Source organism: Mobula birostris, chromosome 4 (assembly GCF_030028105.1).
Source record: "Mobula birostris isolate sMobBir1 chromosome 4, sMobBir1.hap1, whole genome shotgun sequence".
In the NCBI taxonomy this organism is placed as follows: Eukaryota; Metazoa; Chordata; class Chondrichthyes; order Myliobatiformes; family Myliobatidae; genus Mobula; species Mobula birostris.
The window spans coordinates 92,898,162-92,922,999 of NC_092373.1; the positions used below are offsets into that span (position 1 = coordinate 92,898,162).

At 43.5% G+C, this 24,838-nt stretch overlaps 1 protein-coding gene across 1 annotated transcript in view; it reads left to right on the forward strand.

Moving 5' to 3' along the window:
- The window catches only part of wdr33 (WD repeat domain 33), a 154,174-nt gene that overhangs the window by 127,815 nt on the left and 1,521 nt on the right, over nucleotides 1-24,838 (forward strand). Inside the window, exons 17-20 of the mRNA XM_072255759.1 lie at nucleotides 2,484-2,580; nucleotides 11,079-11,553; nucleotides 23,255-23,424; nucleotides 24,086-24,247. Coding sequence (XP_072111860.1) covers nucleotides 2,484-2,580; nucleotides 11,079-11,553; nucleotides 23,255-23,424; nucleotides 24,086-24,247 — 904 coding nt within the window. The remainder of the gene's footprint in view (nucleotides 1-2,483; nucleotides 2,581-11,078; nucleotides 11,554-23,254; nucleotides 23,425-24,085; nucleotides 24,248-24,838) is intronic.

The window sequence follows — 24,838 nt, forward strand, 5'->3', positions numbered from 1 at the left end:
ATCCAAAAAGAAGCGGAGAGCTTTGAGACCTTCCTGATGGGGGATGGAAGTATAAAGGGACTGGACATCCATGGTGAAAATAAAGCGGTGGGGGCCAGGGAACTTAAAATCATCGAAAAGTTTAAGAGCGTGAGAAGTGTCACGAACATAGGTAGGAAGGGATTAAACAAGGGGGGATAAAACCGTGTTGAGGTATGCAGAAACGAGTTCGGTGGGGCAGGAGCAAGCTGAGACAATAGGTCTGCCAGGACAGGCAGGTTTGTGGATCTTGGGTAGGAGGTAGAAATGGGAAGTGCGGGGTGTGGGAACTATAAGGTTGGTAGTAGTGGATGGGAGATCCCCTGAGCAGATAAAGTCGGTGATGGTGTGGGAGACAATGGCCTGGTGCTCCTTAGTGGGGTCACGATCGAGGGGTAAATAAGAGGAGGTATCCGCCCCCTCTTCCCCCCCCCGTCTTTCTCCCTGGACCTCCTGTCCCATGATCCTCTCATATTCCCTTTGCCAATCACCTATCCAGCTCTTGGCTCCATCCCTCCCCGTCTTGTCTTCTCCTATCATTTTGGATCTCCCCCTCCCCCTCCCACTTTCAAATCTTTTACTAACTCTTCCTTCAGTTAGTCCTGACGAAGGGTCTCGGCCTGAAACGTCGACTGTACCTCTTCCTAGAGATGCTGCCTGGCCTGCTGCGTTCACCAGCAACTTTGATGTGTGTTGCTCTCTCTGTATTAAGCAAAATTCACCTTCCCATCAATCCTGATCAGATTTTCAGTCCATTCTGCTGAAAAGCATCCCCATAGCATGATGCTACCTCCACCATTCTTTACAGTAGGGATGGTGTTATCTGGCTGATTCACAGTATTAAGTTTACGCCGCACGTACTGCTTAGTGTTGAGATCAAAAAGTTCCATTTTAGTCTTGTCCAACCACAAGACCATCTTCCGCATCTTTACAGTATCTTCTAAGTAATGCTTTGCAAAGTCATTCAGGGCAAGGATATACTTTTTTTAGCCAGCGCTGCCTCCTTGCTAACCTTCCATAAATACCCTTTTTGTGCAAGGCCACAGAGATCGTGGAGCCATGAACTTCATCTCCATTTGCAGCCACCGACTTCTGCAGTTCACTCAGAGTGATTGTTGTTATCACAGTAGCCACACTTATAAGTGTCATTCTTTTCTGGCGACTAAGTTTAAAGGGGCAGCCTGACCTAGGCAGTGTGGCTGTGGTTTCATTTTTCCCACTTTTTCACAATGAGCTCCAAGATATGTTCAGTGCCTTTGAGATGGTCTTGTACCCTTTCCCAGATTTGTGCTTCTCTGTTATATCCCTGACTTGTCTTGAATGCTCTTTTGTCTTCATTTTTGTCTGGTCCGATGAACATCTACAATACTATTGGACCTTACAGAGAGAGGGGAGTATTTATTCTTATGAGGTAATTCTCCAATTTTCTACATCAACAATTTGAGTAAGTTGACAAGGTAATATGTTGCACCTGACGAAAGTTAGTGTAATAATTACAAAGGGGATGAGTACTTCTTCAGCCTCAGAATTTTTATTTTTTGATTTTTAGTAAATTGTTGACAGATTATGGAATTTTGATTTAACATAATGCAAAATGTTTTGTAGATTAGCTCAAAAAATCCTAAGTTGAATATATTTTAAATTTTAAAAATGAAACAGTAAAAAATATGAGTAAAAAATAGTCCAAGGCATTTTAAGTATGCTTTTGAGCTCTCTTTATTCAAATAAAAAATATTGATATATCTGTTTACCTTTTTGGAGGGAATACATGTGATTACCAAAATCTCATGACTTGCTAGGAAACTGAGAGAAGCTCATGAGCCCAGTAATTGGAAGAAAGTCATAAACATACACATACGTTTAAATAGCCCTGTTTCTGCTGCTCCCTTTTGCAGGTAAATTGAGATGTTGAGGATTGGAATTCATGATGTGCACCTTTCTTTTGACCCCCATTTTTGTCTTTTCACTATCGCTAAAATATACCCCCATAAACTTTCCTTTATGGGACCCTCTCTATCCTGTGACTTAATTTCTACTCAACATCTGCAACTTCTGGTTGGGCAGCATCTATGGAAAGAGAAAGTCTTAATGTTTCATGAAGATGAATTATTGCTGTGATAAATTTTCATCATTCAATGAAGTTGGATTTAACAAAAATTGATGTATGTAATATATGAAGTGTTACCTCTTTTCTATTTGCGTGTCAGATGAAGTCTATTGAGTCTTGTTTGTAAAACGAGATTCTGCAGATGCTGGAAATCCTGAGCAATGCACACAAAATGTTGGAGGAACTCAGCAAGTCAGACAATATCTATGGAGGGGAATAAACAGTTGATATTTTGGGCCAACACCTTTTACAGACTGGAAAGGATAGGGGAGAAGGCAAAAGCCATTTGTAAATCATGATTTGCTTTAAGTTTATCTTGGTCTCGTAGTTGACTCACTTATTTTTTTCCCAACAAAAGGCTTCAAATCAGGTGCCTCCGTTGATGATGGTGGGGCAGGGACCAGTTCGTATGCCTGCTTCCAATCAAGGGGCTCCAGGTCCTGGGCCAAACAAAGGTGAGAAGAGCCGCAGAGCACTTGCATCTTCTCCAAACTCAAGCTGCTTTGCTAAATTATATTGTATATGAAGGTTATTAAAGAAGCTTGAAAATCCTGATTTATTAGTAATTCTGTTTTATACCATATCATTTAACTTGTGACAAGAGGAAATAAGCATATACGATTATTATGTGTAGGACTCTTGCCAAGCTGGTGGGATGGCTATAAACAACTTTCAGTGTGCCAGATGCATATGAAAGTCCCAAGATTAAAATGGGCTTTACAAATGATGTTACTGACCTTGTCACAGTTTTAAATAAGATTCAAGATGCATTTGTGTTGAAAACCTTGGTATACTTTATATCAGAATATAAGACCCCAATTTTGAGAGGATGCTTTTTGCCTAGGTCAATAGCTGTTTTATTTTGAGTGATTATTTTTTAAATAGGAAGTGACTTTTGCAATAAGCTGCATACAGCTGCCAAAAATATTCACTAACCTGTATCAATCATTTGTTGTTTGTGTCAATCATTTGTTACCGGCCAGACAACTGAGTGTTATTGCATATAAATTATTGTGTTTCCAGTAAAATTCTTACTAAGCTCTCATGAGATAAGTAACATTTATTGATTTATAAACTTTCTCATGCACAACTGAAATGGACACTTTTCATTTAAAAAAAATCAACAAAGCTAAGAAGGCTTTTTTTTAAAACAGTAAAAAAACTTTTTCACCCAGAGAGTGGTGGATATATGGAATGCTGTGCCCCAGAAGGCTGTGGAGGCCAAGTCTCTGGATACTTTCAAGAAAGAGATGGATAGAGCTCTTAAAGATAGCGGAATCAAGGGTTATGGGGATAAGGCAGGAACTGGATACTGATTGTGGATGATCAGCCATGATCACAGTGAATGGCGGTGCTGGCTCGAAGGGCCAAATGGCCTACTCCTGCACCTATTGTCTGTTGTCTATAAAGATTGCCATTGCTTCCAGGTTTCTCTTCTAAGTGCTGTTCAGCTTATTCTTCAATCAATAAAACTCTGTCCAAAACTAATGCACAAAGTCAAATAGAGCTGCAGGACTGTTCTGTCTGATTCACCTTGGTAATGAGTAAACCTCTGAGACTCAACAGACCCGCACTTCCATTTTATCTGCACCACTCACGCAAAGTGCCAGGCAGTGAATTTCATTAGTCATCAGTGGAGACTCCCTTCACTCAAGGATAGATCTGGCCACCTGTAGGTGCTGTTCTACCCAGAGCTATGAAGTTCCAAGGGGTGGCTGGTTATTAACCAGTGTTTGGTTCTTACTATATAGAAAATGAATTGCTCCTGTCTCTCTGAAAAGCATAATGTGGAACAACTATGTCCAATATCTTCATGCAAAGGTGACTGAGACATTCCAGCCCCAACCCTGAAACTAGTCCCTGATTGACGAAGTCTACAGAGCACAGAGACCTTGTGGTCACTTGTCTCCTTGCTTCCCTTCTCCCTACCCCATTCCCCTGATGTGCTGAGCCACAAAACTCCAAGCTTATAGGGTCTGAGCTACCAAAGGTCAGTGGTGTTTACAAACATTCAAAGATGATCAGTTCCAATTAAAATTAATCATACTGTTTTTATTTCAACCTCACTTATGAAAACATTAAAAATTCAATTATTATCATGAAGAACCATAGACCTCTTGATTTCACTAGAAATTGTTCCTGTCCATCCAAGCTGCAGATAGTCTAACCCAGCACATGTTCAACACCAGATTTCCCAGCACAGCAGAAAGTGACTGCTGTGTATCTCCATAAGTAGTGTACAGTCATTGTGCAGTTGAAATGAGTGGTTAAGCCCTCAAAAGTGTTTTGAATTGACTTTCCATTAAAAAAAATTGCTTTACACCTGTTTCAAAATAATTACATTTTGAGAAAAAAAAATTAAAAGTTCATATGATACTTGCTCTTGAAGCAGTATCCCACATAAGTTTATAGAATTCATTTCTACTCATGAATGTGACTAAGCACATTGATGAAAGTAGAGCCATAAATGTAGTGTAGATGGATTTTAGCAAGGCTTTTGATAAGGTACCCCATGCAAGGTTTATTGAGAAAGTAAGGAGGCATGGGATCCAAGGGGACATTGCTTTGTGGATCCAGAACTGGTTTGCCCACAGAAGGCAGAGTGGTTGTAGGCAGGTCATATTCTGCATGGAGGCTGGTGACTAGTGGTGTGCCTCAGGTATCTGTTCTGGGACCTCCACCCTTTGTGATTTTTATATATGACCTGGATGAGGAAGTGGAGAGATGAGTTAGTAAATTTGCTGATGACACAAAGGTTGGGGGTGTTGTGGATAGTGTGGAGGGCTGTCAGAGGTTACAGTGGGACATTGATAGGAAGGCTTTGTGTGTCAATGCCAGGAGCATTCGTAACAAGGTGGATGAATTGAAAGTGCAGATTGTTATTAATGATTATGATATAGTTGGGATCACAGAGACATGGCTCCAGGGTGACCAAGGATGGGAGCTCAACGTTCAGGGATATTCAATATTCAGGAGGGATAGACATGAAAGAAAAGGAGGTGGGGTGGTGTTGCTGGTTAAAGAGGAGTTTAACGCAATAGAAAGGAAGGACATTAACCGGGAAGATGTGGAATCGATATGGGTAGAGCTGCATAACACTAAGGGGCAGAAAACGCTGGTGGGAGTTGTGTACAAGCCACCTAACAGTAGTAGTGAGGTCGGGGATGGTATTAAACAGGAAATTAGAAATGTGTGCAAGAAAGGAACAGCAGTTGTAATGGGTGACTTCAATCTACATGTAGATTGGGTGAACCAAATTGGTAAAGGTGCTGAGGAAGAGAACTTCTTGGAATGTATGCGGGATGGTTTTTTGAACCAACATGTCGAGGAACCAACTAGAGAGCAGGCTATTCTAGACTGGGTTTTGAGCAATGAGGAAGGGTTAATTAGCAATCTTGTCGTGAGAGGCCCCTTGGGTAAGAGTGACCATAATATGGTGGAATTCTTCATTAAGATGGAGAGTGACATAGTTAATTCAGAAACAAAGGTTCTGAACTTAAAGACGGGGAACTTTGAAGGTATGAGACGTGAATTAGCTAAGATAGACTGGCAAATGACACTTAAAAGGATTCACGGTGGATATGCAATGGCAAGCATTTAAAGATTGTATGGATGAACTACAACAATTGTTCATCCCAGTTTGGCAAAAGAATAAATCAAGGAAGTTAGTGCACCCGTGGCTGACAAGAGAAATTAGGGATAGTATCAATTCCAAGGAAATTAGCCAGAAAAAGTGGCTCACCTGAGGACTGGGTGAGAGTTCAGCAGAGGAGGACAAAGGGCTTAATTAGGAAGGGGAAAAAAGATTGAGAGAAAACTGGCAGGGAACATAAAAACTGACTGTAAAAGCTTTTATAGAAATGTAAAAAGGAAAAGACTGGTAAAGACAAATGTAGGTCCTCTACAGATAGAAACAGGTGAATTGATTATGGGGAGCAAGGACATGGCAGACCAATTGAATAATTACTTTGGTTCTGTCTTCACTAAGGAGGACATAAATAATCTTCCAGAAATAGTAGGGGACAGAGGGTCCAGTGAGATGGAGGCATACATGTTAGTACATGTTAGTAGGGAAGTGGTGTTAGGTAAATTGAAGGGATTAAAGGCAGATAAATCCCCAGGGCCAGATGGTCTGCATCCCAGAGTGCTTAAGGAAGTAGCCCAAGAAATAGTGGATGCATTAGTGATAATTTTTCAAAACTCGTTAGATTCTGGACTAGTTCCTGAGGATTGGAGAGTGGCTAACGTAACCCCACTTTTTAAAAAAGGAGGGAGAGAGAAACCGGGGGATTATAGACCGGTTAGCCTAACGTCGGTGGTGGGGAAACTGCTGGAGTCGGTTATCAAAGATGTGATAACAGCACATTTGGAAAGCGGTGAAATCATCGGACAAAGTCAGCATGGATTTGTGAAAGGAAAATCATGTCTGACGAATCTCATAGAATTTTTTGAGGATGTAAGTAGTAGAGTGGATAGGGGAGAACCAGTGGATGTGGTATATTTGGATTTTCAAAAGGCTTTTGACAAGGTCCCACACAGGAGATCAGTGTGCAAACTTAAAGCACATGGTATTGGGGGTAAGGTATTGATGTGGATAGAGAATTGGTTAGCAGACAGGAAGCAAAGAGTGGGAATAAACGGGACCTTTTCAGAATGGCAGGCAGTGACTAGTGGGGTACCGCAAGGCTCAGTGCTGGGAACCCAGTTGTTTACAATATATATTAATGACTTGGATGAGGGAATTAAGTGCAGCATCTCCAAGTTTGCAGATGACACGAAGCTGGGCGGCAGTGTTAGCTGTGAGGAGGATGCTAAGAGGATGCAGGATGACTTGGATGGGTTGGGTGAGGGGGCAAATTCATGGCAGATGCAATTTAATGTGGATAAATGTGAAGTTATCACTTTGGTGGCAAAAATAGGAAAACAGATTATTATCTGAATGGTGGCCGATTAGGAAAAGGGGAGGTGCAACGAGACCTGGGTGTCATTATACACCAGTCATTGAAAGTGGGCATGCAGGTACAGCAGGCGGTGAAAAAGGCGAATGGTATGCTGGCATTTATAGCAAGAGGATTCGAGTACAGGTGCAGGGAGGTACTACTGCAGTTGTACAAGGCCTTGGTGAGACCACACCTGGAGTATTGTGTGCAGTTTTGGTCCCCTAATCTGAGGAAAGACATCCTTGCCATAGAGGGAGTACAAAGAAGGTTCACCAGATTGATTCCTGGGATGGCAGGACTTTCATATGAAGAAAGACTGGATGAACTGGGCTTGTACTCGTTGGAATTTAGAAGATTGGGGGGGGATCTGATTGAAACGTATAAAATCCTAAAGGGGTTGGACAGGCTAGATGCAGGAAGATTGTTCCCGATGTTGGGGAAGTCCAGAATGGGGGGTCACAGTTTGAGGATAAAGGGGAAGCCTTTTAGGACTGAGATTAGGAAAAACTTCTTCACACAGAGATTGGTGAATCTGTGGAATTCTCTGCCACAGGAAACAGTTGAGGCCAGTTCATTGGCTATATTTAAGAGGGAGTTAGATATGGCCCTTGTGGCTACGGGGATTAGGGGGTATGGAGGGAAGGCTGGGGCAGGGTTCTGAGTTGGATGATCAGCCATGATCATAATAAATGGCGGTGCAGGCTCGAAGGGCTGAATGGCCTACCCCTGCACCTATTTTCTATGTTTCTATGAACTAGGCTTGTACTCGTTGGAATTTAGAAGATTGAGGGGGGATCTGACTGAAACGTATAAAATCCTAAAGAATTGGACAGGCTAGATGCAGGAAGATTGTTCCTGATGTTGGGGAGGTCCAGAACGAGGGGTCACAGTTTGAGGATAAAGGTGAAGCCTTTTAGGACTGAGATTAGGAAAAACTTCTTCACACAGAGAGTGGTGAATCTGTGGAATTCTCTGCCACAGGAAACAGTTGAGGCCAGTTCATTGGCTATACTTAAGAGGGAGTTAGATATGGCCCTTGTGGCTAGGGGGATCAGAGGGTATGGAGGGAAGGTTGGTGCAGGGTTCTGAGTTGGATGATCAGCCATGATCATAATAAATGGCGGGGCAGGCTCGAAGGGCCGAATGGCCTACTCCTGCACCTATTTTCTATGTTTTCTATGTTTTCTAAAACTGGGCTGAGAAGTGGCAGATGGAGTTCAACCCAGATAAGCGTGAGGTGGTTCATTTTGGTAGGTCAAATATGATGGGAGAATATAGTATTAATGGTGAGACTCTTGGCATTGTGGAGGACCAGAGGGGTCTTGGGGTCCGAGTCCGAGTCCATAGGACACTCAAAGCTGCTATGCAGGTTGACTCTGTGGTTAAGAAGGCATGTGGTGCATTGGCCTTCATCAATCATGGGATTCAGTTTAACGTAATGTTGCAGCTATATAGGACCCTGGTCAGACCCCACTTGGAGTACTGTGCTCAATTCTGGTTGCCTCACTGTAGGAAGGACGTGGAAACCATAGAAAGGGTGCAGAGGAGATTTACAAGGATGTTGCCTGGATTGGGGAGCATGCCTTATGAGAATAAGTTGAGTGAACTCGGCCTTTTCTCCTTGAAGCGACAGAGGATGAGAGGTGACTTGATAGAGGTGTACAAGATAATGAGAGGCATTGATCGTGTGGATAGTGATCCCCAGGGCTGAAATGGCTGGCACGAGAGGGCATAGTTTTAAAGTGCTTGGAAGTAGGTAGAGAGGAGTTGTCAGGGGTAAGTTTTTTATGCAGAGAGTGGTGAGTGCGTGGAATGGGCTGGCGGCGGCGGTGGAGGCGGAAACGATAGGGTCTTTTAAGAGACTCCTGGGTGGCTACATGGAGCTTAGTACCTGTGGCTTTAGGAAGTCCATCATTCCAGTTCCAGGACACTACTACAGGAATTCCTTAATGCAGTTTCGTACGCCCAAACACTTGCAGCTGTTTCATCAATGATTTTCCTTCCTTTCATCTTAAGGTCAGAAGTAAGTCTGTTTGTTGATTGTACAATATTCATTTCCATTCTCAACTCCACAACAAATGAAGCAGTCAATGCCGGTGTGCAGCAAAAACAGTGGTTAATAACTGGCAAATAACATTTTCTCCCAACATGCTAGGCAATGGTCATCTTCAACAAGAACCACTACTCAACGTTCATAAACAATATTATTGTCAAGTCTTTCTCTATGAATGTTTGGGGTGGGGGAGATCGAGAGTTACCTTTAATAGATGTATAACCTATTTCTTTACACTTGAAAACCCTTCCATCAAGGCACAGGTCAGCGATATGGAGAACTCTTCATTTGTCTGGATGACCACAGCTCCAACAAAATTAGTTCAATAGTTCCATTTAATATCAGAGAAATGTATGCAATATACATCCTGAAATTCTTGTTCTTCACAGACATCTGTGAAAACAGAAGAGTGCCCCAAAGAATAAGTGACAGTTAAAACACCCGAATCCCAAAACACCCTCCTACACACAAGCAGCAGCAAAGCAGTGACCCTCCCCAATCCCCACCCCTTCCACAAAAAAGCATCAACACCCTCCACCCACCAAGCATTTGCAATAGTAAAGCCTCCAATAAAGACAATGATAAACACAGGACAAAGCAGTCTCCTCAACCACCATAAACATTTCCACAGGCATACCATGTGACATTTACATAGTTCATTGTAATTATTCACCTGGACTACTCTAAACTAACCTCCCCAACCTGTGACTAGCACCAAGAAGAAAACCATGTGGGATCACCACTACCACCAGGTTCCGTCCAAGTCACACACTATGAAATTTTATGGTCCTCCTTTGTCAATGGGTCTAAAACCTGGAACTTCCCATTGTTTCCTTATGGAGCACCTTCATCAAAAGAAGTTTTGCAGTTCAAGAAGGTAGCTCAATTTCTGTAGGACAATTAAGGGTGGGCAGCAATGCAGGTTTTGTTAGTGATACCCATGTGCCAAAAATGTGAAAATAACCTCTGAAATTCCCTCTTGTTCTTAATCTAAAGAGGTCTGGCATAGTACAAACTGGGCAGGTTCCCGGTGATGAGAGGATAAGCATGCTTATGAATTCGATCCTGGTTTAGTCTTTAACTGTTCACTCTTATTTAGAGCTTTCATATGACCTATTACTGCTGGGACTGCTTCACTGAGTCTGTAACATGCTACATCTGTCACCATTTCTGTGTTGCAGCTTCTCCAGTTGGCACCTCCAAGATGTCTGGTTCTTTTGCCAGCACTCACTTATGCTCCATTTATACCCGACTTGGTTGCCTAATTTAGTGACCATGCTAGAATGAGGAATGTGTCCAATCATGAGTTTACAGACACACTTTTGTAGCTAATCATAAACACACAAGATTCCGTAGACGCTTGTATGTGTTGCTGTGTAGCTGAAAGGTGACTAATTTTGACTTGCTAGACTTATTGCAGACTGTCCCACAAAGATGGTGAGAGCGTGTTGCCTGTCAGGGTAGAAGAGGTCCCCACAAGGGCAATGGTGCTGTAGGCAGTGAATCTAGCATGGATCAGTAAGGACAATGTGTAGTAAGTATTGGCTGATGCTGATTTGTTCGTTATTTATCATAGACCCAGTTTCATTTTTGTCACTCAGGCGTCTTCAGTTTCATCAATGCTGGAGTCACAGAAATGTTCGGTAATGAATATTTAAGTCTGTCACCCATTTTGTGCCCTTGTATCCCCAAGTGCTGCTTCTGTAGTCTTCAATTCCAGGAGTTCTTCATCTTAAGAAGGAAGCTTCCTTGAAGATGGTTCAGAAATATATTCAATGTTGACAGCTATGTAATGTGACTCAGGTGTACAATTTAAGATGTCAGTCTTAGCTGCTGCATTTTTTTTTAGCAATGTGATAGAGTCATTATTGTTTACACATTTAACTTGACAACAATCTCAGATTGTTGTGCCTGTGTAGTTTACCTGTTTGAATTAAAATAATTAATTTTGTCCTGACAGGTGACTCTCATGGTCCGCCAAACCATCACATGAACCATCCACAGGAAATGAGGCGAGATCAGAGTGCTGAGCGTGATCCTGAGCGGGGACCACCGTTCAGGGGATCTCAGGACTGGGGGGAGCCCCGAGAAAACAGAGGGTCTGCAGAGCGACATGGCCCACCCCAGGAATTCCACGATCGCTTTGAAGGACCTGATCAGTTTCATGACGATTTCCGCAAGGATGAACGATTTGGCCACAGACCGCGGGAATTTGAAAACCGCATGGGCCCGATGCCTCATGAAGAGGGTTGGCGGAGAGGCCCTGGTCCTCAGCGGGATTTTCCTCCTGATCAGGAGTATAGGGACTTTGGGGACCCTGAGCACAGAGGCCCAGGCCGGGGTCCACCCCAAGGATGGGATGGAAGGAAACCCTTAGATGATCGATTCTCACGGGAGCCTGAAGATGCACGTTTTCGTGGGAGAAGAGATGACAGGTGGGAATAAGTTCTGGACAATTGGCAAGTGGGAGACTAATATGATTTTTTATTTAATTAGGAATCCTGTCTCTTCACTCTCAATTTTGTAGATTTCAAAAGGCATAGTTTGATTTGAGGTCCAGCCTGTTGAACCCTTCCATCACCTGAAAGTGCATTTTAAGCATTTTTGTAACTTGAGCAAATCACAGCGGATAACAGGAGGTAGACATTAGTGGTAGACTGAAGAGCCGGTGGGTGTTGGGTCAAATGATTAATGAAGATATAGCACATGAACTCTTCCTTTACAGAAAGGAAACCTGTGAACAGTTCCATTGATCGTAAATGGGAGCACAGTGCACATGAATGCAGAAACTCATGTGCATGCCTTCAAAAGCGAGTGAAGAATGTGTTTCAGAGAAATATCACAGTCCCTACAATTGTAACATAATACTTGAGGAGAGAAATCATTGATCCTTTGATGTGCTTAGAATTCCATAAGTATTCCACTGCCACAAAACTGGAGGCCAATTTTCTCAACTGTTCAAAAAAAAGCATGCACACTGAAGAAGGCAACATAATCTAAAAATCCGCGTTGGGAAAATTTGAGAGCATTCCATAAGATTCTGATGCTTGGGAGTTTCCAAATTTAAAATCTGTCCATGAATTTATTTTGAAATGGATCAAGCAAAAGTCAACAAGAAACACGTACTTTTAACTGTAAACGTAATTATTTACGAACACCTGGGTAACACATAGACAAAGCTAACGTTATCAGAGGATAATAGAAAGGGAGTAATAGAAACATTAACAGGGGATAACAGAAGCACCCATGAGGAACCCATGTGTCAACCCAGGAGAATGTACACAGATTTCCAGAGCTTCCAGTTGTTAACTGTTTATTATCAGTCACTTGCTTGTGGTTCAGAACATATCTGTCAATGTTTCTTGCATGACCTGTCAAGAGGGATTGAGGAATTATTTAGCAGCTGAAGTTAGTGATAATGTAACATATCCTGTCTGTGAATTATGTGGGAATCAGAGCTGAAAATGTGGTATGTCTGTGAGCATGAATCTTCTGCCTGTTATATTATACATGGTCTCTTGAAGAATGGCCCCACACGATGTGGGAAGGCACGAAGACAAACCTCCCGAGGTTCAGCCTGTTTATGCTTTAGAGAGCCCGTCAGCATTTGTGTCTCCAAATTGGTTTTAATGTTGAAAGGGCTAGATAGGGTAGATAGAACATAGAATAGTACAGCACAGTACAGGCCCTTCGGCCCACAACGTTGTGCCGACCCTCAAACCCTGCCTCCCATATAACCCCCCCACCTTAAATTCCTCCATATACCTGTCTAGTAGTCTCTTAAACTTCACTAGTGTATCTGCCTCCACCACTGACTCAGGCAGTGCATTCCACGCACCAACCACTCTCTGAGTAAAAAACCTTCCTGTAATATCCCCCTTGCACTTCCCACCCCTTACCTGAAAGCCATGTCCTCTTGTATTGCGCAATGGTGCCCTGGGGAAGAGGTGCTGGCTATTCACTCTATCTATTCCTCTTATTATCTTGTACACCTCTATCATATCACCTCTCATCCTCCTCCTCTCCAGGGAGTAAAGCCCTAGCTCCTTTAATCTCTGATCATAATGCATACTCCCTAAACCAGGCAGCATCCTGGTAAATCTCGTCTGTACCCTTTCCAATGCTTCCACATCCTTCCTATAGTGAGACGACCAGAACTGGACACAGTACTCCAATTGTGGCCTAACTAGAGTTTTATAGAGCTGCATCATTACATCGCGACTCTTAAACTTTATCCCTTGACTTATGAAAGCTAACACCTCATAAGCTTTCTTAACTACCCTATCTACCTGTGAGGCAACTTTCAGGGATCTGTGGACATGTACCCCCAGATCCCTCTGCTCCTCTACTACCAGGTATCCTGTCATTTACTTTGTACTGTGCCTTGGAGTTTGTTCTTCCAAAGTGTACCACCTTACACTTCTCCAGGCTGAACTCCATCTGCCACTTCTCAGCCCACTTCTGCATCCTATCAATGTCTGTCTGCAGTCTTCGACAACCCTCTACACTATCTACAACACCACCAACCTTTGTGTCGGCTGCAAACTTGCCAACTCACCCTTCTACCCCCACATCCAGGTCGTTAATAAAAATCACAAAAAGTAGAGGTCCCAGAACAGATCCTTGTGGGACACCACTAGTCACAACCCTCCAATCTGAATGTACTCCCTCCGCCACGGCCCTCTGCTTTCTGCAGGCAAGCCAATTCTGAATCCACCTGGCCAAACTTCCCTGGATCCCATGCCTTCTGACTTTCTGAATAAGCCTACCATGTGGAACCTTGTCAAATGTCTTACTAAAATCTATATAGATCACATTCACTGCACTACCCTCATCTATATGCCTGGTCACCTCCTCAAAGACCTCTTATCAGGCTTGTTAGACACGATCTGCCCTTCACAAAGCCATGTTGACTGTCCCCGATCAGACCATGATTTTCTAAATGCCCATAGATCCTATCTCTAAGAATCTTTTCCAACAGCTTTCCCACCACAGACGTAAGGCTCACTGGTCTATAATTACCCGGACAATCCCTACTACCTTTTATGAACAAGGGGACAACATTCGCCTCCCTCCAATCCTCTGGTACCATGCCTGTGGACAACGAGGACATAAAAATCCTAGCCAGAGGCTCAACAATCTCTTCCCTCGCCTCATGGAGCAGTCTGGGGAATATTCCGTCAGGCCTCGGGGACTTATCCGTCCTAATGTATTTTAACACCTCCTCTCCCTTAATATCAACATGCTCCAGAACATCAGCCTCACTCATATTGTCCTTACCATCATCAAGTTCCCTCTCATTGGTGAATACCGAAGAGAAGTATTCATTGAGGACCTCGCTCACTTCCACAGCCTCCAGGCACATCTTCCCACCTTTATCTCTAATCGGTTTTACCTTCACTCCTGTCATCCTTTTGTTCTTCACATAATTGAAGAATGCCTTGGGGTTTTCCTTTACCCTACTCGCCAAAGCCTTCTCATGCCCCCTTCTTGCTCTTCTCAGCCCCTTCTTAAGCTCCTTTCTTGCTTCCCTATATTCCTCAATAGACCCATCTGATCCTTGCTTCCTAAACCTCATATATGCTGCCTTCTTCCACCTGACTAGATTTTCCACCTCACTTGTCACCCATGGTTCCTTCACCCTACCATTTTTTATCTTCCTCACCGGGACAAATTTATCCCTAACATCCTGCAAGAGATCTCTAAACATCGACCACATGTCCATAGTACATTTCCCTGCAAAAACATTATCCCAATTCACACCCGCAAGTTCCAGCCTTACAGCTTCATAAGTTGCCCTTCCCCAATTAAAAATTTTTCTGTCCTCTCTGATTCTATCCTTTTCCATGATAATGCTAAAGGCCAGGGAGCGGTGGTCACTGTCCCCCAGATGCTCACCCACTGAGAGATCTGTGACCTGACCCGGTTCATTGCCTAGTACTAGATCTAGTATGGCATTCTCCCTAGTTAGCCTGTCCACGTACTGTGACAGGAATCCGTCCTGGACACACTAACAAACTCTGCCCCATCTAAACCCTTGGAACTAATCAGGTGCCAATCAATATTAGGGCAGTTAAAGTCACTTATGATAACAACCCTGTTTTGCACCTTTCCAAAATCTGCCTCCCAATCTGCTCCTCTGTATCTCTACTGCTACGAGGGGGCCTATAGAATACCCCCAATAGAGTAACTGCTCCCTTCCTGTTCCTGACTTCTACCCATACAGACTCAAAAGAGGATGGGTCATTACCCACCCTTTCTGTAGCTGTAATAGTATCCCTGACCAGTAATGCCACCCCTCCTCCCCTTTTCCGCCCTAAAGCTCTGAAATCCAGGAATATTGAGAATCCATTCCTGCCCTGGTGCCAGCCAAGTCTCTGTAATGGCTACTACATCATAATTCCATGTATGTATCCAAGCTCTCAGTTCATCACCTTTGTTCCTGATGCTTCTTGCGTTGAGGTACACACACTTCAGCCCTTCTGCCTTTCTACCTTTACACCGTTTGTTCTGCTTCTCTTTCGTCAAAGCCTCTCTATATGTTAGATCTGGCTTTACTCCATGCACCATCCCCCTTGCAAATTAGTTTAAATCCTCCTGAACCATGCTAGCAAACCTACCTGCAAGGGTACTGCTCCCCCTCGGGTTCAGGTGCAACCCATCTAATCTGTACAGGTCCCACCTTCCTCAGAAGAGATCCCAATGATCCAAAAATCTAAAGCCCACTTCCCTGCACCAACTCCTCAGCCACGCATTCAACTGCCATCTCCTCCAATTCTTACCATCACTGTCACGTAGCACTGGCAGCAATCCTAAGAACGCCACCCTTGAGGTCCTGTTCTTCAGCCTTCTGCCTAGTTCCCAAAACTCACACTTCAGGACCTCATCCTTCTTCCTGCCTATGTCGTTGGTACCAACATGTATCACGACTTCTGGCTGCTTTCCCTCTCGTACCAGGATGTCGTGCACCTGGTCAGAGACATCCCGGACCTGGCACCCGGGAGGCAACAAACCATGCAGGTGTCCTTCTCACGTCTGCTCCCCTGACTATAGAGTCTCCAATGACGACAGCTCTCCTCTTCTCCGTCCCATCCTTCTGCACCACTGGGTGCAGACTCAGTGCCAGAGGCCCTGCCACCATGGCTCACACCTGGTTGGTCATCCCCTCCAACAGTATCCAGGACGGTAAACTTATTATTCTGGGGAATGGCTACAGGGGTGCTCTGCACTACCTGTGCTCACCTTTGCTTTCCCCGCCTCTGACTGTCACCCAACGACCTGCTTCCGACATCCTAGGTGTGACTACCTCCCTGTAGTTCTCACCTATGACTGCCTCATTCTTCCTTATGAGTCGAAGTTCATCCAGCTGCTGCTCCAGATTCCTTACGTGGTCTTCCAGATCGCCCAGCCGCACTTCTGGCAGATGTGACTCTGCGGGAGAGGAGAGTTCCCCCAAGACTGTCACATCTCACATGACACATAAACAAATTAATCTCAAAATTATTTTTGAAGGTTTGAACTCAGCTTGATCAACATGACAACATGGCAATTGGTGGTGCCCACCTCAGGACAAATAAGAACCAGATTTTGATTCACGTGATCATTTTGAAAATTCATGAGTGTTTTACAAATCACATGTTAAATGTCCACCAAGCTTTACACCACTGGAACCTCTTAGAAATAGGAAATGGAAGTGCTTCTTCAAGTTTGGCTGCGAGCTGGCCACAACCAAGCAGCAAATCAGGCCATTGCACAGTTGCACCAATAGCTCAAAACAGTTTATTCCCATTCAAGCCTAGTCTAGATATTTCTTTTGCCCAGCATGAAAAACCCACTGGCAAATGTTTGCTTCCTGGGACAGCTTGTTCAAGGTGAGCTGTGAACTCCTTTCTTAATACTAGGTAAGATGTAGGGATTCCAATATAACTTGTATTACTTTGGAAGAATACCATCAGCCATGTCAAATCGTTTGGTAAATATCAAAAATAGGAACATATCTGTTTACAGAAGCAGCAGTATAAATACTCTACAGCAGCGGTCCCCAACCACCGGGCTGCAAAGCATGTGCTACCGGGCCGTGAGGAAACGATATGATTTGGCGATTTGAGTCAGTGGCACTTTTCCTCATTCCCTGTCACGCCTTCTGTTGAGCTTGAATGCACGGGAGGTCATTACCCATACGTTATCCATGTCAGCGCGGGAAGGAGATCAACTCCTCGAGCTTGCAAATGACGGCGGGTTGAAAAGTATGTTTGACATAACATCTCTGCCGGCATTCTGGATCAAAGCCACGAAAGCACTGAAAACATTGCTTCCATTTCCAACATATCTCTGCAATAAATGCAACGAAAACTAAACTGTGGAACAGACTGGACATAAGGAACCCCGTTCGAGTATCGCTGTCTCCCATCACCCTTCAATGGCACCATCTTGTTGCAGGGAAACAAGCCCAGGGCTCCCACTGATTCAGCGATATTGGTGTGTTGCAATGATTTTATACGTTCATACGGGGAAAATATGTGCTGTGTGTTTAATATCCAAATGTTACTTAAAATGTTATGATGCTATTGACTTAGATTTAAGGCATCCGTTAGTTTTGCGAGACCATGGATCTGCGCCCGGAAAGTCTTCACTCTCCAGGGCGCAGGCCTGGGCAAGGTTGTATGGAAGACCAGCAGTTGCCCATGCTGCAAGTCTCCCTTCTGCATGACACCGATGTTGTCCAAGGGAAGGGCATGAGGACCCATACAGCTTGGCACCAGTGTCGTCACAGAGCAATGTGTGATTAAGAGCCTTGCTCAAGGACTTACTGACTTATAAGTGACTTATATAACCATATAACCATTACAGCATGGAAACAGGCCATCCCTGCCCTTCTAGTCCTTGCTGAACGCTACTCTTACCTAGTGCCACCGACCTGCACTCAGCCCATAACCCTCCATTCCTTTCCTGTCCATATACCTACACAATTTTTCTTTAAATGATAATATCGAACCTGCCTCTACCACTTCTGCTGGAAGTTCGTTCAACACTTACTTCAAGCTCCACTGTCCTCCCCTGATAATTGACTTATCACTATATTCATGCGAGGAAAATATGCGCTGTGTGTTTAATATTAAATTTGTTAGATAAACCCTTTTAGAAACGAAATTGAGTGTATTAGCCACTTATCACTTATATTCCAGTCGTGATTAACACCCCTCCCCCCAAACAAAATTGCCAAAAACGATTTGTAGAAAAAAATCGGCATGTACCCGCATGCGCACACAGGTACCCGCGCAGGGCTTCATGGTCATGGTAGTCTTTCTCAGGGTAAACACAACGTATTTGACTGCTACTCTTGTCCGTTGGCAACCCTACCCACCTCCCCGCCCTGCCCCCGGGTCGGCCGGTCCGCAAGAATATTGTCAACAATAAATCGGTCCTGCCCTACAGCAGGGGTCCGCAACCATTTGCGCACCGCTGACCAGTTTAATATTGACAATATTCTTGCGGACCAGCCGACGAGGGTGGGGCGGTGTGTAGGGGAGGTGTTCAAGTTCAACAGTACGTGACAGGGAATGAGGAAAGGTGCAGCTGACTCATATCGTTTCATATCGCCAAATCATATCGTTTCCGCGTGGCCCTGTGGTTGGGGACCACTACTCTACAGGATCGTTTTAGACTGGGTGATAGGGAGCCATATCTCAAAGCACTCAAGTCTGTTGATAAATCCTTTACCATACTTGAATCAAAGTGCTATGTTAAAAGAGGCAGTGGCCTTATCTTCTACTAGGCCCATTGAATTGCATACTTTCCATCCTCAGATAAGCTGCTTGATGCTGACAATCTACAAAGTCAGAACCAGGAATTGAGATGATACCAGTGAGTGTTCATTGTTGTGCACAAGTGTATGTTTGGACTGCTTTCTAATTTTCCATTAGTGGATCGAAATCAGCAGCCATTTTAACAATTGTTTCTACTGGTACATCACCCGTGATGAGTTTTGCCATCAAAATGTTCCTAAGTCTGGGTTAGCCATCCCTTATGGTTTTGTACAGTCCTTGACCTTCCAGCCCTAAACAACTGGGCAGCTTTCAAAACTAGAAAGTAAGGAGACTACACAGGTTTGTAAAGAATTAATCTTGGACACAGTGCCTCATTAATCAGGAGTTCTACACTAAAGCACCAAGATCTGTGCTAAGATGTACAGCTAATGCCCAGTGTAAATAATTGTGACTTGTAGAACTGACATGTAATGCTGCACTTTTGGTTTGTGTTGGGCAGTGCAGCACAGGATATTGAAATGGGAACAGTTTACACTTTTGGTTTGTGTTGGGCAGTGCAGCACAGGATATTAACATGGGAACAGTTTACACTTCTGGTTTGTGTTGGACAGTGCAGCACAGGATATTGACATAGGAATAGTTTACTGCTTTCTCAACCCCAATATTCAGTGGGGCACCATGGTAGTGGTTAAGCTTGGGCGTTGAAGTTTGGAGTTCAATCCCGGCAACCTCAAACAAGTTTGTACGTCCTCCCCGTGCAATGCATGTGTTTTCCATGTTTGTCCTGGTTTCCTCCCGTAGTTCAAAGACATACTGGTTAGTAGTTTAATTGGTGGAGGGACAGGTTGTGTTCAGGAAGCAGAGAAGCTGTAGAAGGCCTTATACTGATTAGGAGAATGGGTAAAGAGGTGACAGATGGCAGAGAGTGTCAGGAAGTGTAAGGTCATGCACTGTGGTAGAAGGAATAAAAGCACAGGCTATTTTCTAAACAGGGAGAAAATTCAAAAATCCAAGGTGCAAAGGGATTTGGGAGTCTTTGTGCAGGACTCCTTGGAGGTTAATTTGCACGTTGAATCGGTGGAGGAAGGCAAATGTAATATTAGCATTCATTTCAAGGGGACTAGAATATAAAAGCAAAGATGTAATGTTCAGGCTGTATAAGGCATTGGTGAGGCTTCACTTGGAGTATTGGGCCTTTTATTTAAGAAAGGGTGTGCTGGCATTGGAGAAGGTTCAAAGGATGGGATTTTGGGAATGAAAGGGTTATATAAGCAGCAATTAAAGGCTGTGGGCCTGTACTTGCTGGAATTTAGAAGAATGAGGAGTGATCTTATTAAAACCGATTGAATGTTAAAAGGTCTAGATAGAGTAGGTGTGTAGAAAAGGTTTCCCCTGGTAGGGGAGTCTAGGACCAGCGTGCACAGCCTCAAAATGGAGAGGCATCCATTTGGAATGGAGATAAGCAGTAATTTCTACAGAGTCACGCCCCTTTGGCTAAAGGGATTTGGGAGTGGAGGTGGAGGCTGATAGATTCTTGATTAGTCAGGGCACAAAAGGTGATGGGGAGAAGGGACAGGAGAATGTGATTAAGGGGGAAACAGATCGGCCATGATGAAATGGCAGAGCAAATTTGATGGGCTGAATGGCCTAATTCTGCTCCTATGTCTTATGGTCATTGTAAATTGTCCCATGATTAGGTCTGGGGTTAAATCGAGTTGCTTGCAGCGTGGCTTGAAGGGCTGGAAGGGCCTATTCCGCACTGTATCTCTAATTCCGAGAACTGTGTGCGATCTCAGCTGTGGATCCTTATTCTTAAACTATCCTTTAAGCTGATCCTCTCCACCTCTGAATCCCCAATGGAGACTAGCTATGGACCTTTGGAGCTTGGAGCAAAGTTTTTAAGTAGCGTCAGTTCAGCGTGTTTGTATTCAAAAAGCAATGATTTTTTTGTCACTGATGATTGGCTAGAAATAAGCAGTAAGACAATATAGAACTGTTTTGCTCAAAGCTGTTCAAGCATTCAGGCTTGGAGATGCCTGAGAGTGAAAGTGAAACGATTTCACTACTTTAGGTTAGGAATTATGAAGAATTCAAAAGTATGGACAATCATCTTGAATTTTATAATGAAAATGAAGATTTAAGTCGATGCAATTGTTGAGAGCCTTGTATGACGCAGCCCATTATTTGCACTGGTTGCCTGCACTGATTTTGTTCATTTACAGTCAATCAATGGGACATGGCAGCATACACTGGATAAATTCCTCGGTCAATAACTATTAGGAACTAATACATAGCTTTATAGTACTATAGAGGTATTGGTAATGTTCTCTATTTAATTTAAATACATAAATTGTTACGCAGTAACATGGTATTTTGTCCTTTTTATACCTTTTTAACAATTTCCGTGAAACTTAAGCTAATTGGGAGAGCTGCTTAATTAAGCCAGAATGTACTAGTCCCAATCCAATATACTCAGAATCTCTTTTTAATAGAAGCATCATGTAATTTTATTTTCTACTTTCTTGTGCTTGCACACGTGGCACTAATTTGTTTTAAGGACACATAGCTCCTTGTAAATATTGTCACCTTTCCAAAAAGAAAATCGGTTTTTCTAATTTTTCCCAGAGAAGTGGATAACCATATTATGCCATACAGGTTTCCCCCGCCATTCGAAGGTAGAGTGTTCCTATGAAATGGCTCGTAAGCCGAAATGTTGTAAAGCGAAGAAGCAATTGCCATTTATTTATATGGGAAAATTTTGTGAGCTTTCGCAGACCCAAAAATAACCTACCAAATCATGCCAAATAACACATAAAACCTAAAATAATAGTAAACTATAGTAAAAGCAGGAATGATATGATAAATACACAGCCTATATAAAGTAGAAATACTTCTCTACAACGATTGCCTGCACAGATCTCCGTAGCGAAAATCTCACGCAAGCGCTGTTGGCATAAATGTGCTCTCCAGTAACCTTTAAACTATGAAGCTGCCAAATCTACCAAATAACACATAAAAATACACAGCCTGTATAAAGTAGAAATAATATATGTACAGTGTAGTATCACTTACCGAAATGGGAAAACAGCACCGAGCACACTGATGATGGTGTGTTAGACTGAGTCATCGCAGGCTGGGTGGTGCAGTGGCCCCCACCCTCCGGGCCGCCGATCGATACATTGCCGCGAAGAACGCAGCAGTAGCCGGGAGGCACACAGCTCATCATTAAGAAAAAAGCCGAAATAAACATGCTAATTAATTAGGTGCCGCCGACACGTAATTGTCAGCCCAGATCAGAGGCGATGCAATCAGAAATCGGTTCTTGGTCATGGGATGCCAAAACCTCTTCAACATCGTCTTCGTCAACTTCCACAAGCCACATTCACTTTGTCCTTGCTTTGTTCACCACGATCGAAATGCTTAATTATGTCTAGTTTTACGCTAAGTGCAACACCCTTACGAGCTCTTTCAGGCTTTTCTGACACCTTAGAACTCACCTTGCTAGTGGCTGCTCAATGCAACATGTTTCAGCAATGCCGTTCCAAATCTGGGGAGAGCGGCTGCTCGGGGCGCGCGCTGCCTTTCTTCGTAACAGTGAAAACACCTTCTGAAAGCGAAAACAGGGTACTAATGTAAGTCTTTCGTAACAGTGAGGTTTCGTAAAGCGAGCGTTCGAAAAGCAGGGGACACCTGTATTTTATTTCACAGCTACACTCTTCCTCAACATCATATTTTTATTTCAGGTTGCCTTACTGTTGCTTTCAGCTTACTCCAGTGAGCTGAAAGCAACTGCACTGACTCCACTTTATTCTCAGGAGATTATGGCTGCAGTTATTTTACTTACAGTTGGAACTATGATTGCATTTCAAAGGCAATCACTTCCTCATAGACGATTTTGTGATTACTTTGTGATCAGATCTTGTACATGTCGTACCTGTCAATGTGGTTGTTCTGTGTCAAAATGCTGAATAATCTCTTAATGAAGAATTTTGACTAGTTCACCATGTGCAGTCAGCTGAGAGAGCATGCCCGTAGGAATATGCAATATTTAAATGATGGTTTGTAGTATTCAGATATTGCAGCACTTTGGAGTGTTATCTGAAGCAATAAGGTTTTTCAGATAGAGCTAGTGTAAACAGGACATCACTAATAGTTACTGTGACTGTGTACTGGTGATTGTGACATGCCTGTCTTCCACTGGGCCTCTGGAGTTAGAACAGTGGTAGATCAGGGCATGTCCAGTGATAACCTTTAAATTCATGTTTTCTTTCTTTTTGAAAAGATCTGAAGCCTTTAGGCAGTTTCTGGTCACAGTGAGGTGAAACCACTTGGGTCAGTGAAACTGAGTTTCTAAATGTTTTATTTCTAGGTTCCGGCCAGGTCGAGGGGGGACTCGGCACGATGGCTGTGGCCCACGAGGGAGAGATGCTTTTATGAACATGGATGACTTTATGGGCGAAGAGGAGTTTGACCAAACAGAAGAGAGTGCAAGGGGTCGTGACCCAGGAGGGAGAGGACGAGGTCGTGGAGCAATGCGAGGTACAGCTGAATATTGATAGATCATATCTCCATCCATAATTTTGTGGAAATAAATGATTAATCAATTTATACAGCAGCTCAAACATGTAAGTGGTCACCAATACTGATAACCCTATTCTAATAAATATAGAGATACTCTCTAGGTTGCAAGCCCTAATGTGCAGTAAAGTAGACCAAATTGTGGACTATTTTCAGAGTAACACCTTGAAAGGATCTAACCATTGATGGCTGGTCAGCCTGCCCCACTGTCCTTACTTCTCATAAGTATACTGGTTTACCACACCATTCAATCAGAAAATCATTGATCCATATTCTAACTTTTATCCAATCCTAACTTCACAAAATCCTGTCAGTCTTTATTTTCAAATTTTTCATAATTCTCCCTTATCTCGAACCTTTTTAATGTGATTTTGGGTTCTTCCAACCCTTCAGGAAGAGGTTCTTTCTGATCACTCTTGTTCTAACTTCAGGCCATGCCCCTCCTTCTGAACTCTCACTTCAGAGGAGGTAATTCCCTTCCATCCATCCTGCCAAGTCCTCCAACCATCTTAAACAACTTGTGACATTCCCATGATAGTGAGGCACCAAAGATACCAGTGGCTCCTGAGTCTGATGGAAGTTGCTTCATTGTCAGTGTCTAATGTGCTGAACTGTTCTACAGGTGGGCGAGGAGGTCTCCTTCCCCTACCCGGCCATGATGAATTCCCACGCTTTGAAGGTGGCCGTAAGCCTGAGAAAAGGCCATTGTCTCCAGGAGGTCATCGCGATGGCTGGGGTGGCAGAGGGGACCGTGGAGAAATGCATGAACCTGTCAGAGAACAAGGTTTGTTCGGGGGAAACCTCCACCATCCACAGTCAAAAACTGTCAGTAGAGGAACTAAACTTGGCCCTGAAGGTGGTGGTGTCAAGGTGAACTGCCCACCTATCCTGGCCTCAACAGGCCTTAATATTATTTACGTGATTATCCACAGTTATGTTAGAAACTACCTCTCCCTCAGTTAATTAGTTGAAAAGATTTGTAAAGGTAACCTGATATCCTCAAGATTAAATTATCCTAATATAAAACATTAATTTACTTTTTCTATCATTTTTTAATTTTAAGCCATTCAGAAATATGAAATGGGCCGGGAAAGTGGGTGGGTTTGTGTCCATAGCTGAGGTTCAAAGTGCCTCCCTTTAACCTCACAGGGTTCACTGATTTATTGCACCTCTGTGTAACATGTAAAAATAAGGAAATAAAGGTTTGTTTTGCTATTTGTAGCAGTAGTGACTAGTAGTCTAGACTGACTAACGGTCCAGCAGCAGCAAAGTCTCCAGCATGCCATACTGTTGGAATTTTAATATATAAACCAAAGGACCTGAGTCGCTGAGAGGGAGAATTTGAATGCAGTGGGTTGCCGTTTGAAGGACAGGG